At 37.0% G+C, this 16,897-nt stretch overlaps 2 protein-coding genes across 2 annotated transcripts; both read left to right on the top strand.

Moving 5' to 3' along the window:
* The first annotated feature begins 37 nt into the window (after positions 1–37).
* On the top strand, positions 38–10,984 carry LOC111339335 (E3 ubiquitin-protein ligase RING2). Its single transcript, XM_022945979.2, has 14 exons — positions 38–226; positions 2,055–2,200; positions 3,271–3,320; positions 3,467–3,554; positions 3,674–3,709; positions 4,460–4,564; positions 5,603–5,633; positions 5,928–6,053; positions 6,423–6,475; positions 6,738–6,834; positions 7,489–7,551; positions 7,903–7,979; positions 10,030–10,071; positions 10,682–10,984. Exons 1-14 carry the CDS (start codon positions 178–180, stop codon positions 10,739–10,741), a joined length of 1,023 nt encoding a protein of 340 aa, XP_022801714.1. The 5' UTR covers positions 38–177; the 3' UTR covers positions 10,742–10,984.
* A 575-nt stretch (positions 10,985–11,559) lies between these two features.
* LOC111339329 (uncharacterized) lies at positions 11,560–15,138 on the top strand. Its single transcript, XM_022945970.2, has one exon. The coding sequence runs from the start codon at positions 12,280–12,282 to the stop codon at positions 13,843–13,845; it is 1,566 nt and encodes a 521-aa protein (XP_022801705.1). The 5' UTR covers positions 11,560–12,279; the 3' UTR covers positions 13,846–15,138.
* The last annotated feature ends 1,759 nt before the right edge of the window (positions 15,139–16,897 follow it).

Genomic DNA, 16,897 nt, shown 5'->3' with positions numbered 1-16,897 from the left:
GCTTAGTAGCCACGCTAGTTGGCAGCAGCTTGGTCACCAAGCAAACTACTTCCTCTGAAGGTTTAGTAGGAGTTTTTCTCCTCGAATCAATAGTTCCGCAGTTCCGTTACTTAAATATTCTCATCTTTCTTCAATTTATTCCTTTTGATTACCTTTTTTAAGGAAAAGGCCTTGGTAATGGCTATTCCAGTGCAACCTCAACCGGTTCAACAGCCGAAATCTTGGGGTGAGTGTGAAAAAGCTACTCAATGTTTCATTTCGATCAACACATGCTTTTGTCAAATGCACAAACTAAAACAAAGTCGTTATCTTTCTATTCGCATCCTTTTTTTCAATTTCTAATGCGCGGCCTTCGTGATTTCTTCTGAATTAAGTTAATGTTTGTTTAAAATTTCGTAACAAAAAGAAGGGATACGAGTACATTAAACGTGCGTGCATGCTAATATTAAACTAGCATCCAGATTACCTTCATTTATGTTGTTTGCGAAACAACACTTCCGAAAAGACCTACCGCAGGGCTCGACATTAACGGTAGCCTACTGGCCACAGACTAGTATAAATTCAGTTTTGGCTAGTGGTTTTTTATTTCCACTGGCCGGTTAGGCTAGTAAACAAACTGAAATTGTCGTAAAATCTAAGATGTCGCTAGCCACTTGGCTGCTAAGTTGAAAAGTTAGTGTTGAGCCCTGTCTACTGTTATTTATCGCCATCAATCGTCGCCTCACTGTGTACATGTTTGCTGCAAAGCAGTTACCAGCTTCGCCATTTCTTTTGTGCGATTGCCGGTGCTTATCATCAACTCTTCTTAAATCTCATTAATAATTAACGCATTGCGTTCTTTCATCGACTTTCTGTTCTCGAATAAATCGCTGTAAATGAATAGCTATACACCCCTCTGACGATACTTTGTGTGAGAAAACTCAGCATTTACCTTCTTTCATTTGAGAAACTGTGTTACTTTTCAATGTATAATTCTCCTGCCTTTTATGTACTTCCTTTTCTTCCAGATGACTTCCAAATTATTTGCTTCCAATCACAAACAATAATCCAGTCGAACGCTAAGTTTTTAAAAATCCTAATTGTGAGGAGTTAGACAAGCTTGCTATTTACAAGTAATATTGCTGTCAAGGATTGAACTTGGGATAACTCAGAGTTTGACAGGGTGCATGGAGAACTTGACCCAGGGACCCCCATCCCATGCAGTATTTACTTCAGAAAAAGTCAAATAATTCATATGAACAAAGGTGAAGGCTGTACTTGAGCTAGGTGACCCATCAAGAAGCAGTATATTTCAGTTTCTTTACATGAGGTGACTAGGAATACCTATCTCAGATGGAATGCCATTCTATGGCAAGGTCAACTTACCCACCCCTCCCCCCTTTTCCCCCTCCCAAGCTACCACACATTTATACTCCTTTTTATTATATGGCTGTGTCTCACAAGGACTGGAAACTACCAAAATCATGAATTTGATTGGCTGAAATCAATATTGAAAGCAGTCTAGATTTTCCCATCTAGACCAGCATGTAGACCGGTCTAGAAAGAAAAAGGTACAAAGAATATAAATAATTGGCATATAAGACACAGCCATAATAATAAATGTCTTATTAACCGAACTAGGTCGGTCTGTATGGGAGAATCTTGACCTCGGTCGTTGGTACAGACCTCACTGTGTTCGGTCTGTACTGGTGACCTCGGTCAAGATTCTCCCATACAGACCTCCCACTCGGTTAATAAGAACAAAGTAGTGAGAGCAGCATTGAGGGGACTTTGCATTACAGGAACAGGGGTTACGTTTCTTTGTATACCATTTGACATATTCTCCTGTCTAACATTTACTTCCTTTTTTCCAAATGACTTCCAAATCATTTGTCTCCAATCTTAAACAAGAGTACAATGAAATTCTAAGCAGTTAAAAATCCTAATTTTGAGGAGTTAGACAAGCTTGCTATTTACAAATTGCCGTCAAGGATTGAACTTGGGATTGAAATTGCATGACCCAGTGTATGATTTTTCAGTCAGACATTTGTTTATTAGATCTATTTCCTCTTCAGAACTAAGTTTGTATGAGCTTCATCGCACACCACAGGAAGCCATCACTGATGGAACAGAGATTTCTATTTCACCTCGCAGCCTACACAGTGAACTGATGTGTCCTATTTGCTTAGACATGCTAAAAAATACAATGACAACCAAAGAGGTGAGTGGGTTTGGTACTAGAAAATAATGCAAGCTTAGTGTAAGATACTTGGTACATTTTTCACATTTAGTAGAAAGTTCACGGGTGAGATGTACTTTTGGCACTTGCTGATTGGCTAGCTCAAAAGTGAATTACAAGCACTATTCACCTCCAAGTAGCCAAAGAGTTCAATTTCAGACGACTTTTTGTTGCATGAAAAGTTATAGGTGCATATTAAGTTTTTACTCTCAAGAGGAAAGACAAAAATTCGCTAAATATTTTCGCAAGTGTGCAAACAGCCACATGGATCAGATTTCAAAGTGAATATGCAAATTTGGTCGCTTGTGAAGAGATCTCGTGTTACGTGGAATTTTTCAATGAGAAACATGAAGAAAGTGAGCGAGAAATATTTCAGGACAAAATCTTTATTTAAAGCAGTTCTGGATTTGCTGTTATAAGCGAAAAACACGAAATTCTTATGTGTACAAAGCACGCGCAGGGGAATTCATTATGGTTACAATTGTTGTTTTTAACTTAACTTTACAGCCAGAAAATTGCTTAGCGTTAGTTTGAAAATTCTAAAAATACTATGATATGACACAAAATCATATTGTTGCCCACTCATAACATTTACCGGGCCGTGGAATCATCAAATTAGCTGGGCCTTGCTTGAAGTCCTAAAGCTTGATTTCAATAATGTCATGAAATATTAATAACTAAGTAGCAAAAGATATTGATGTTAACAATATAGTAAATTTCTTATTCTTGTTGTCTTAATAAATAATTGTACAAATATTTAACTGCTCTCTTTTTCCGTGAAAAACTTTTTTTCTGATAAATTAGGTTAAAAACAAGGGTGCGCTTTATACGCGGGTGAATACAGCATACAATTTTGTAACATATACTAAAACTGTTACCTCAGTATCAGTAAAAGTGGTGGATAGTTGCCTTTATTATTTTATAGTTTGTTGGCTAGACTTAGCGAGCGAAGATTAAAAAGGTTGTCCACGTTGACATCGTTAACCTATATTATAGTAAATTTAATATTATCCCATCAAATCAGGTGTTGAACTAATAAATCATTTTTTTAGTGCCTACACAGATTTTGCCAAGAGTGTATCATCACTGCCCTGAGAAGTGGGTATGTATAAATTAAATTAATAGTGAGTCAGATTTTTTCCCCTTATCCCAAACTTGTGACAAATTCAGAATGACTGTAATTATGGTACAGTATTTCTCTATGTCTTCATTTTTATTTTCTCTTTCAATTTTCTTCCACACATGCAGGAACAAGGAATGCCCCACATGTAGAAAAAAGTTGATTTCCAAACGCTCTTTGCGACCAGATCCTAATTTTGATGCTCTCATTGCCAAGGTAAGGGGTCCTGTGTTGTTTTGTTGCTGGTGTTTTTGGACAATTTTTATTGATTGTAACATGTCATATTTTTCCTGTCTACCAACTGATCCCTTTGTTCTGTGTAATTATAATTGCAGATTTACCCAGACAGAGATGAATATGAAGCACATCAGGTTAGTGCAGAATGTAGTAGACACATGGTTGAACATAATACTTGACACAAAATGAATACCCTTGGAAATACACTTTTCATTCTGTGGCACACATCTAGGCATTTGTTTAAATAACCTTAGTTAGCTACCTCCACAAACCCTAAATCAAACCTCTAAGAGTGACTTGCATCTAATTTTTCCTTACAATATTACCCCTGAATCACAAAGTAAGTTACAAGAATAAAGGAAATGATCACCAGCTAAAGAAGCTCTTGATTGTCAAACAAATTCTCCATGTTAGCACCCTAAGAAGTGTACAGAGAACAGTATGGAGAATATGCATACTGATGTCAGGGTTTAAAGGTTCAAGTCAGCTTGGAAGTCAAGGCCTAGATGCTAGATGCTTGTTTATCAGCTGTAACACAGTCATATTAATCTGTTTTGTATGTGTAACCCTTTAACTGCCAGAAGTGATTAACTTGTAACTTCTCCCTATAATATCCATACATGATCCAGCAAACAGGTAATGAGAATACTTAAACTTATCAGATAGAAGTTGTTACCTTGATTGAACACCAAATTCTCGTAACCAATTTACAAGGAAATGTGTAGCATCTAGAGGGAAAAATTCATAATCACATCTTGGGAGTTTAAGTGTTAATGTAGATGTAAGGTGTGACCCTGTAGGTCCCTGAGTGAACAGTACATCAGTTTATTGACAATAGCTGTTATGTCAGTTTGCACTGTACATTTTTTTTTCTCTTTTGAAAGGAAAAAGTTTTACAGAGATTGAACAAACATCATAACCAACAAGCTTTGACAAGCAGTATCGAAGAGGGACTTAAACTACAAGCAATCAACAGAGCACAAAGAGTGGTATGTATAGTACATGAACTTTATAAATTGGCTCATTTGTTTGCAAGACACAGAATGCCATGTCAATCAGATGGGTCAATTTTGATCCATAAATATAGTTCTAGCCAGTATTACACCAACAGTAGCAAATCTGGTGTTATCATGATGTCTTCTTAAGCAATCACTAGGTAAGGTAAAGGTAAACTTTATTTGATAAGTAGGTTGAGATTGTTTGGCAGCCAAAGGGCTGATGTGGACCTACTATACACAATCAAAATTTGACAAACACAAAAGATATCAGTTAACAAAAGAATAAAAGCTATGCACAGGGAGAATACAATAATTATATATACATGCAAAAAACTGAGATTTACAAAAGCCTAATTGAAATAATAATATAATATCAGAAAATGAAAGGCTTAAAAGTATATAAAATCATCTTTTTTGCGTGATCAATGTCGCTTCCTTGTTAAAAGAATGCTCCGCAATGTCCCTGGTGTGTTTCTTTAATATCTGCTTATAGGAATTCCGTTAATTAAACTACACAGTCAAGAGTAAGATTGTAATTTGGTAATATCAACTAAGTTGAAATTGTAAGTTGACCACCATAAAGAGTTTAAAGGCTGATGTTTCAAGCATTAGCCCTTTGTCAGAGCGAATTAGATTGTTTGATAGTAACGCCAGCCAATTAAATTTCCATTGTCTGATCATCCTGATTTGAAATAAGCTCAAGTATTTATCTATGCTAAATTCAGACTAGTTTTACCCAACCAAACCCTACAGATACAGCGTATGTACTTATGGTTCAATTATTTCCTGGTTTAAAATTTTTCAAACCAGTTTTGGTTTGATTTCACAATATGATCCAAGAAAAGCAAAATCAAAAGAAAAAAAAAGACCAATTTGAAAAAACTCAATTATTGGCACTGATTGAAGATGTTCTTTCTTTATTTATATATGTATAATATTTATTGTTAACTTGCACAAATGGAGTTTAGCTACAGGAAAATTAAAGATCTCCTGTCATCATTTCTGTTTTAATGTTTCTTGTTATTTTAGAGGAAAAGATCATCAGATGATCCATCACCAGGTAATGACACATTCACTGATTGAAATGACATGACTTTGTGTATACTTTTAGTAATCATTGTGACTTTACTGGGTATTCATTCCTTCTTCCGTTTTTTGTGGGTCCAAGTTTGTAATTTTCCATCTACCTTCAGTAGTCTCCTGCAATTTATGATCATTACACACTTTGGGGCTGTAAATATTTGATTAAAACTAATCAAAAATGAACATGAATTCAATGTGATTGTAAAAGTTATTTATACCAGATAAATATATCTAGTGAATTTTTTATGTCTATTTGAATGCCCATGTGCAGTAGCAGGATCAGGAGCCCCTGGAACACCAGGTCCCACTGGCCAACCAGCTGCCGGAGAAGGAGGTAGTAATGTGGTACGAAAGCGGCAGAAGACTTCATCAGATCCTGAGTCAGATGCAAGTGAAAGTGAGTGTATCCTCAGCAAAATAACAATATGGAGTCTTAAAGCTCTTTTGCACTCCTTTTCTGTACATTTTTTGGACTTTATGGAATTTTTGCAATAGGCTGACATACTCTCCAAAGGGGGCCACCATATACTTAGTGACTTCATGCTACAGAATGATATAAAATTGACTCAGGCCTTGATCCTTGAAGTTATCAAGAATCAAGGATCAAGATTCAAGGGACTGTTTACTCACTTTTGAGCAGTACTGTACCAGTATAAGCTCAGTAGCCTGATGAGCCACTCAGCTCTACCTGCTGACTTAACCTTCCTCATATATTGACCAGTATTTTACTTGAAGTAATACGAGTCCATCAACACTTCATCAACAGATACCCTAGACTCTACTGGAGAAGCTGCAGCCGAAACATCAGAGCCTGCTAATGTAAGGATCTTGTCTGTCAAAACTACCTGTTGGTAAAACTCTTACACATAGCTACATGACATGAATTTTGAGTGCAAATGTTTCTGCTGAGTTCAAATTGTGTTCCGCATTTGTTAATTTATACCCACTGTTACATCATTCTGGTAATTTGAAATGTATAATTATGTACCTGTATGTAATTTCTGATACATGGAGTTTTATTTAATTGTCATCAAGTCTGAAGGTTATAGCTCTCTCTTCCTTTTGTTTTTTTCTCACACAGGAAATAGAATTGGTGTTTAAACCTCACCCCAAGGATCATGACCCAGAGACAGTCGCCCAACAAACACGCTACATTAAAACCACAGCTAATGCTTCAGGTAAGGTGACCTGAAAAAGGTGAAAGATTTGTGTGTAATCTCATTCAGCCCTTGCAATTGCTGAATTTCTGTCTCTCAGATAATTAATTTTGCTAATCCTCTCAACACATAAATTGTGACGATGGATAAAATGAAAGCAGACAATGTCCCTATGGTCTCAGTCATTGTAAAATTAATGTACCTCTCTGTCCCAGAAAAGTGTTTAATATTATGCACTGGTGGCACTCCACTACAGGTTTTTTATTTGATTTGATCAGGGCTCTACACTAACTTTTCAACTTACTAGCCAAGTGGCTAGTGACATCTTAGACGTTACAACAATTTCAGTTTGTTTCTAGCCAAACTGGCAAGTGGAAATCGAAAACCACTACCCAAAACTGGATTTCTACTAGTCTCTGGCTAGTGGGCCACCTTTAGTGTACAGCCCTTTTTAATACATGGAACTGCTTAGTTTGCTTTGTTACATGTACATCAGGAGCTATCCATTACATGGGTTACTGCATTTATCAAGCAACACTCGCATGTACATGAACTGTAATATACAAATTATAAGGCAGAAAGATATCTTCACTTAAAGATTTACTACAGTTGCTTGCAACTATAACTAAGTATTTCATATAACAGTACATTTCATATTATGTTTTACCTATACAGTTGACCATCTTGCCAAGTACTTAGCAATGAGACTTGCCCTCGAGTCACAACAAGAAGATGGAGGTGAGGAGACGAGTCATAAAACTGTCATAAAATTGTAAATGTAATTTTTCATTTGAAGAATAGCATCCACCTCATAATCAGTGAGAGCAAAATTAGAGGAAGGAGGGGAGTTGTGGGGGAAGTGGAAACATCCAATTCAGAAACCACTCTTGAAAAAAAAAAAATCTTCATGATTGTAGTACTTGACAACTATTGGATAATAAGATTTTAAGATCCAGCCAACATGGCTGCAGTAATGAAAAACTTCCAATTGTCAAAGTCTTTGAGAGCTAGCTTGTATTTGTGAGATTCAGTACTGAGTGGAAGAGCCTGTAGTTGTCATAAAATTAAATATAGGATTCTTTTCTTTAGGTGCTAACCCTTCTGAGGAGAGTAGTGAAGCTACACAGTTCACAATATACATTGCTAGCATGCCGGGACAGTACACTGTAAGTAAACAAACATTATGGCCAGGGGCAGAATGCTGTGATTTCTATATGCATTATTGACCAAGCATGAGGTCAAGATGGCATGATATTTGCTGAGATCCATAAAACACGAAAAAAGGATGCTCATATCTAGCCACCTTGACTGAACAACCATTGTCAATAAAGGATTTATTATATAGCAAGAGAAATTAACTTTAATAAGAATCAAGAATGGCTTATTTATTTCAAGAACCAGGAAAGAAAGCCAACTGTGTTTGGAGCACAATAAACCCAAGAGGATCGTTTAATTTTTTCTTTGTTTTGACTGCCAGTCTGTTTGCAACTTCATTGCCAACATTGTTCAACAGTTTTGAACTTTGTAACTCCATTCCACTCACTTTTTTTTCTTGTGCCGGATAAAGTGGGCAATCCTGTGCAAAAACTATGCAAAACTTTGCCTACTGCATTGTGAGCGGAGTGCGTAAGTACGATCATATTATGCCCATTCATAAAGAGCTTAACTGGCTATCTGCGGCAAACCAGCTATATTATCAAAGTCCTACAATGGCCTTTAAATGTGTGATGGGCCACACCCCTAAATACGGTAATTCCTAAATACATGTCCACAAAATTCTTAAAGCGAGCAGAGGTGAGCGGTCGTAATACAAGAAACTCACAATTATTGTTGAATATTCCGCTTTTTAAAACCGCTAGCGGCCAGAGAACTTTTAATTGTAGAGTAGTAACTGTTAACTTATGGATTTCTTTAGATCACTCTCTTAAATTTGCGATTCAGTCACTGTCTTCAAAAATCGCCTGAAAACCAAACTACTCAAAGAAATGTAATTTTCTATTTAACAAATGGTAAACACCACAGCATACACTATTGAGTTATGGATGCACTCGGGAGGTTGCTAAGCACGAAAGAAGCATAAGAGTCGCACGAGGCGATAGCTGAGAGTGACTCTAGCTTCTTGAGTGCTTAGCAAACCTCCCAAGTGCATCCATAACTCAATAGTGTACACTGTGGTGTTTACCATTTGTTTTATAACATAACATTGATACATTGAAGCTAACGAGTTCCCTTTTATATAAAAAATCTTGCGTGACCAGAATAAACAAGCGCGCGCGGAAAAATAGTCTTTGCATTTGCTCACATCAGCAGCGTACACCCATGGGCAAATGGGGGATGCTAAATTGACCAATCAGAGCGTGCGCTTTACTTTGGTTATGTTATGATTATATATTTTTATAATTTTTAGAACCTTCTTAATATATGTTATGAGTCTTGGGATCATATTTAGTCATTGTTATTCTTATTAATTTTGTGATTAGTAACTCTTGTATATTGTCTTTGAAAAGCCTCCTTTGGGGAAGGTCAATGAATTATGTATGTATGTAATCCTAAGCAGGCAAGGTCAGCTTATCTTGCTCACTCTAGTAGCCAATTAGAACAAAGGATTTGCTTAAACTTGCCCATGGGCAGTGCCAGCTTTATAATAATAGTAATATTGAACAAAATAGTAGTTACTTAGTTCTTATTAACCGAGCTGGAGGTCTGTATGGGAGAATCTTGACCGAGGTTGCCAGTACAGACCGAACACAGTGAGGTCTGTACCAGCAACCGAGGTCAAGATTCTCCCATACAGACCCACCTAGGTGGGTTAATAAGATGTTTATTATATGGCTGTGTCTTATATGCCAATTTTTTATATTCTTTGTACCTTTTTTTCCTAGACCGGTCTAGATGCCGGTCTAGATGGGAAAATCTAGACCGCTTTCAATATTGATTTCAGCCAATCAAATTCGTGAATTCGGTAGTTCCCAGTCCTTGTGAGACACAGCCATATAATTTAAGGTAAGATAACAATTGTGAGGTGTAATTTCATGTTGTGTCCCATCCAGCAGGAGGGAGTGACAACACCCCTCAAGTTTTCCATTGAGAAATTTTGATTATTAGCAATTTGATTATTAGCATAGAATAGTGCAAAATGATGGCAATTATTCTGCTGGTCTGAATAAAAGAAGCATATACAGCAGTAGCTCACATGTTTTTTCAATTGACTTTTAGCCTCTTCCTGGGTCAATGATATTGGATTTTGTGAATGAGAAGGTAAGCAATCTGTTGGTAAGTTGAGAATTAAAATGTTCCTCACTTCTGCCATACACTAAGCTGACACTCCACAAAGCTTTTGCCAAACAAATACATACATGAACTCTTTTCTACACAATAAAGTCAAGAAAATGTTAAAAATATATGTTCATCCTGGATCAGTGCCATTATTTTTTCTAACAACTGGCCCAAGACCTTCATAGGATTTTAATAGTGAACAAAAATCTGTAGGTAGTGATATTATTGTTGCTTGAGGCCAAATTCTAAAGGGACATATTACTTAATTATCCCTTTGACCCTTAAGAGTGACTGGCATCTAATTTCTCCTTACAATATCACCCCTGAATCATACATTAAGGTCAGGAGAATAAAGGAAATGATCACCAACTAGAGAAGCTCTTGATTGTTAAACAAAGTCTCCTTGTCGGCACCTTAGGAAATGTATAGAGAACAGTACAGAGAATATTATCACTGATGTTGGCATGTGAAGGGTTGAAAGGAGTCGTTTCTATCAAATCCCACATTTAACAGTGTGTTTTAATTTGAGTTTTTTTTTTTTTGCTTTTAAGTAAAAAAACTTAAAAGTTTTTGTTTTTCTTTATTTTCTTAGTATTGGAAAGTCAACAAGCCATTAGAGATGTACTATGCCTTGAACAAACCACAAAGCTGATTTGTCTTATGGACTTTGATGGCTCCATTTTTTTCCAGATTTTATCAACAACAAAATGTGCTTGCTACAGTTGTATATACCTTAGAACAATGATTTATATACCAAGCATCTTGTTACTTCTCATATGTTCTTCTGTTCCTTAACTAAGAGGATTGCAAGCTCCAGATGATCTTTTGTGGCCAAATACTTGTCACACTAACTGCTGCTGCTATGTTATTTGAATAAAAATTAATTCTTATTGTATGCTGTACAATGTAGCTGTGTGCTGTAATATTTATTCAGGTACAAGACATGGTTAGTGTTAGTAATGCTGTAAATTTGATATTTTAAGTTCTCTTTTTGTTAAATACATGTAGTATTAGTGAGGTTCTGGTGACCTCTAATCACTTTATCTTGAAAGCTTTGAGAATTCTGTTTCTTAAACATGTAATACTATTGTTAGAAAATTTTTCAACATTCATTAGTCACTGATAAATCATGTTTCAATCACTAAGGTGTAAGTGCTCTAATAAGTCATTTTTTGTTTGTATTTTCACCTTTCAAAGATGTCTTCCCATTACTATTAATCATTGTTCATTTAGAGATAGATTGTTAGATAACCTGGCAGTCTTTAGCCTGTGAGTTCCCATTAAATTTTTTTTATGAGGGATACAGACTTGGAGCAATCCCCTCTTGCACATTTTGTCATTCATTGTGAGCCCTTCTCATTCCTTTCACCTTTTAAGACATTTAAAGCTGTGGTATATCTTGTCATTTTTCTTGAGTTTGTCAAATTAAAAGGTTCCATTAACCTCTACAAAGAAAGTACTTTTTAGTGAACAAATACGATTTACTCTTTGATGTTTCATCTCCTTCTTTTTCCATTTATTGTTGTATGATAATGTTTTATGAATCGTTGTGGGTGTTAAACGAAGAAAACTAATTAGAGCCAAGGCTGTTGTCACCTCTGGTCAAGTCTCCATTGAAAAGCAGTTCAATATGCTGTCGCATATTTATAAATTATGTTTCTAGGTAAGAAAGGTAGATGCAACATGTGCTCACAGGGTCCAGAGAGCTCACAGAATTGCCTCCTTTTTTTCTTTATGTGTCCGTGAAGTCAGAAAACATTTGAAAAAGATCCAAGCATCCTCCTGTGCTATAAGATGTTTCCGAAAATTGTGGTAATCATGGTGAAGAAAGAGATTAAAAAAAAAAAAAAGAAAAAATTTAACAAAAATGCATATTCTAAGTTTGTTTCAAAATTTTTAGGAATTTTTTTGAATGCGCGATGCAAATCTGTTTTGCATTTATTCATTTATTCCTTTATTTCAAAATCGATTGACCTTGTCAAGTTAAAGTCCTCTTTAGCAAGTCACTTCCGGTACTACCAGCCCCTCCCCCGAAATCCTGCCAAACAACCGGAACTGCGTCAAACACGTTATGCGGTAACGATGTTGAAGTCTCATGAGCAGTGAAAAGTGTGCCGGATTTATTGGACTTTATGATCTTGGTTCAGGCTCGTTTAAAATAAATTTCGAGGAAATCAGGAGAATTCAGACATGTTTTGGGCTACTTTGGAGCTGTTGAGCAACTACCTGCCCGAGATCGGACTGACTGGTGTTTACGCATTTGCCACATTGACCTTTATTGGATTCTGTTCCGATCGAATTCGGCAAAGAAAGAACCAACAAGACGCTTTTGATTCCGATGATCAAATTGGAAGGCGTCTCGGAAAGTTTGAAACCATGATTGACGACCTTCATGAGTATGGTGGAAGTTTGCAAACTGTTGTTCTTTTGCTGAAGTCCAAAGTCTCCCTCCAACCGACCGTTGTGCGGCAAGCATTGGAACGCTTGCCGAAGAAACACACCATCCTTCGCATGCGAGTCAGAGAAGTTCCCGTACACAGTAGAACGAAGGCAGTGAAGTGTTTTATTGAGATGGATGAACCTGACGCGATAGATTTCTACATCAACAGTAAACAAGCTCGAAATTGGGAATCGTCGTGTGAAAAGGAACTCTCGACTCCATTCCAGACCTCCGACGGCCCTTTGTGGAGAGCACGTTTGTTCAAGGAGGAATATGATACAGGGGAGGAGTTGTTTAACAACACTTTGCTGTTCACAGTTCACCACCTCATCGCAGACGACACTGCTTTGCTTAATCTTTGTCGTGATTTCTTAGATTTCTTGAACATGGAGAATGGCAGGATTGATAATGACATCATGACAACAAGTGTTCCTCTATGCCCACCTATTTCCGATCTCCTAAAGCATCACATTACTCTAACTCAACTAGATAAGGTTTTGCTTTCTCTTAAGCCCATCTTCACGCGACTCTTGTATAAGATAGTTGGAAAGCCGAGGAATCAGTTTACAGCAGTGATTCCACCAACTAGCTTATGTGATCCGACTATTTTGAGGAAAACCTGTATTCTCCCAAAAAATTTACCCAAATGTTCCATTTCTGAGCTGGTAGAGAAATGCAAAGAGAACAAATGCACCGTGCATGGAATGTTTACAGCTGCAGCAAGTGTTGCTCTAGCAACCATGTTACAGAATGGTGAACTGCGAATACCAGTGTGTATTCCTTTGAGCTTTAGTGTGAATGTGAGACAGGAGTGCCAGCCACCAATATCGAGCCAAGATCTGGGATGTTTCACATTAGACTGTGGACTTAAGATCCCAGTTCCAGTTTTGCAAGACGTACATGAGCATTTCTGGAAATTTGCACAGAAATGTACACATCAGGTACGGCAAGCTGTTGCGAGTGGAAAACACCATTCGTGTTTGAAGGAACTTCATACATTGGACATTGACTTTGCCCAAACAATGTACAAAATCTCCAAAAACAAGAAGACAGCAGGTCGTTTGGATAGTTTATGTCATGTTTCTAATCTTGGACGACAAACCTTCGGAAAAGAGGGTGAACGGAAGGCTTATGAATGTAATGGAGTGTATTTTGCAGGTGCAGGGCATAATTTTGGCCCTGTCTTTAGCAACAACTTAGTGACCATTGGTGAGGAATTATATTGGAGTATTGTGTATTACAGTAATGTTGTCACCCAGGATGTGGCTACTGAATATGCTGAACTGGTTTTCAAAACTCTAAAAGCTGTTACATAAATACATGTAGTTATCACTGTAAGGTGGTTATTCAATTTTGACATAGGTTCTGAGACAGAGCTTAACCAGTTCACTTACAAGATCTATTAAGTCAGTAAATTTTTTGCCTTGTCTGTCAGACATTTCCTATAATTTTAACCCTGAGAATTAAGCATTTAAGTCCAAAAAATGTCCTCTATTTGATATTTTTTTCTGTCTTGCCATCAGTTTTTGCTTGAAGTGTATAAATATTGTAGGGAGTAAGTTCCTTTTGGTCACTCCAACCTGTTATTGAAAGGGTTAAACTAATGAATGCAAATAAAAAAGCAGACTTGTAAAAATGGCTTTGCATAAGATCAAGCATAGGAAGGCTTCTTAGATGTTTATTTTTTTTTTTTACATAGCTTATAGAGCAGCCAGATATGTCCCTAAAATCAGCCAGGAGGCAATTTATGGTGGGTTAATTGTGAGACATGCCTTTTGTAAACCAAGAAGTGATTTATGTGTGAAAAACCAATTGAGAACTATTGTACCTCAATCTGTGTGTATGTATAACCCGTCATTTATCAAAGAATAGATTATATTGATAATTTACACACTAGACACTCTTCAGGCTTCATCAAGACAATGATTATTTGTGTGTATTACTTTTAAATCCACAGTGATAATTTTAAGTTATGGGACAATATGTACTTGAATTAATGATCAGTAAGGTAATCAAACATGAATTGTTCTTTAGTTATCTTAGCAAATGTTGAAGGTTTAGCTTTAATTTCTACCCGTCACTAATTGTCAGTGATGAAAGATGCTTTAAGTGAGCTGTCATAACATGTATTAGTATAATTTCAGAGCTGAGCAAAGAGTTGCCAGCAATCTGATTGGTAGAGCGGTTCCTTATATGACACTATATAATCTGCTCCACGCAGTTTATATAAAATGTTACAATCAATTGTTATTAAATGTTACTAAAATGTTATGATTTTAGAAATTTCTCTGTTGTTCAGCTCTGAAATTATGCTAAAACAATTATTCGCCACAGGTGTGGTGAATATTGTCGAATAATGCCCTCAACTTCATCGTGGGGATTATTCGACGATATTCACCTCATCTTCGGCAAATGATCATTAAATGTCATAACTTGAATTGTGACAATTATTTGTTGATAGATGGATAAATAAATGAGTAGATTGAATATAAAACTGCTTTATGTCCATTTTAATTCCCTCATCAAAAAGTTTTCTTTTAGTGCAATAGGTAAACTGTGCTGAGTAAGAAGCAATTAAAGGAAAAAAATAAAAAAGTTGTATAGCAGTGGCCGGAAGCCGACCTTTTGACCCCTAAGAATGACTAACATACAATTTCTCCTTACAATATCACCCTTATTCCAACATTAAGGTCATGAGAATACAGGAAATGATCTCCAACTAAAGAAACTCTTGACTGTTAAACTAATTCTCCTTATCAACACATTAGGAAATGCGTAGAGAACAGTATGGAGGATATGCATATTGATGTTAGGGTGTAGAGAGTGGAGATCGCATTCATGTACAAAAACGTCAACTCAGTCACGAAGCTGTCAACCTTATTATCCTTGCATCTGTGGTATTAACAAACTGAATCAGTGAGGTCTCTCAAACTAGCCTGCAATGCAGGTGTCTTATCAAGGCGAGTAAAAGAAGTACGCGGTCGTTTATTCAACTGGCCATGTCTAATTTGGAATTAGAGTCAACGGTAGGGGGAAAGGGCAGGAAGTGGCGTAATATTCACTCCCCCACCCTCACCCCCTCCGTATTTTTCAGTGACTGTCGCTCACTCCCTAGGTACAAATTTCTTTCTCTCCCCAGCCTTCCGCTTCCATCAAAATCAAAGATTGTCAACGACGACGGCCATAATTTTCGCTTAGAAAATACTGAGCATTCGCTCGCCAAAATTACGCCTGCTCTGCAGACTAACCCTGATCAAGTTCCCCTGACCGTATTCCTAAGTCTCCTTGGCTGTTTCCTGTCATATTATTAATGAACTAGGGTTTAATTAATGTTATAGTGTTAATGAATTAGGATTTAAATAATAGGAACCATCACCAGGTGTAAGATGCATGACATGAGAGATCCCAGAGAGTAAACATATATAGCTAAGTTGCATGCATATTGAGGTTGTAATATATTGTGTAACTGTAGTTTAGGTACTGATTATTAAAGTTCGGTCGGCCGTTTTAACCAAGGATTGGCGTCACTTTTCTGCATTAAGACACCCAATTGTACCTGTTCCTCGGACATTGTGTCGAGGAACACAGCACAATTTCATAGCCTAGCCACTGAGCTTATAATTGCAAATAGAGTGAAACACGCGCACCGCGTTACCCATAAACTTTAAGTATTTCATTGAAGTTTCTTTACACACAAGGTATTTCCATTCAGGGTTCAATCACCACTCATTCCCTGAAATTTAGTTATGCCTGTTAAGTGTACCCAGTCTATTGAAATAGCGTAGTCATAATTTCAAATATAGTCCGTACTGAAAAGTCATGATGGTTTCTACTACAACTACCCCCCTCCCAATACGTGCGCGTGCACGTCCATGTTACAGTTCCCTAGTTCCGTTGGGAAAAAAAAAGGGTTAAAAAAAATACTCCTCAATAAAGGCCCTTGTAATTACAGGCGCATCAATACCACTTTGTCTTAACCTTATTATGATTCGCTCCGGTTGAAAAATCTAAAATCGCATTCTCTCCTTCCCTCCTCCCCCCCCCCCCCCTCCCTCCCCCACTACCAACTCTGCTACTCCAAAGCGATCACACAAGCAATTAAATTTTGGATTTACAAAGCTTGCATTCGTAGGTTAAAAAATAGGAAAATGAAAAACAATTGAAGTGTGTTCGGGAAGGATTTCCATGCTTTCCACACTTTCCAGATCTCCAACCGTGTTTACTTGCGTCATTCTGGATTGCTGACGTCACTAGCGCACTCCTACAAGGCACAATTTATTACTTTCTTCAACTGGCATCACAAGATTTAGCTCAACTCAAAAGCGCTCCGCAAAAAAAAGCTTCCAGAACCAGATATAGTGAGGATAT

The sequence above is a fragment of the Stylophora pistillata genome, chromosome 3 (assembly GCF_964205215.1).
Source record: "Stylophora pistillata chromosome 3, jaStyPist1.2, whole genome shotgun sequence".
Classification (NCBI taxonomy): Eukaryota; Metazoa; Cnidaria; class Anthozoa; order Scleractinia; family Pocilloporidae; genus Stylophora; species Stylophora pistillata.
This window is presented reverse-complemented; position numbering and strand designations above follow the sequence as displayed.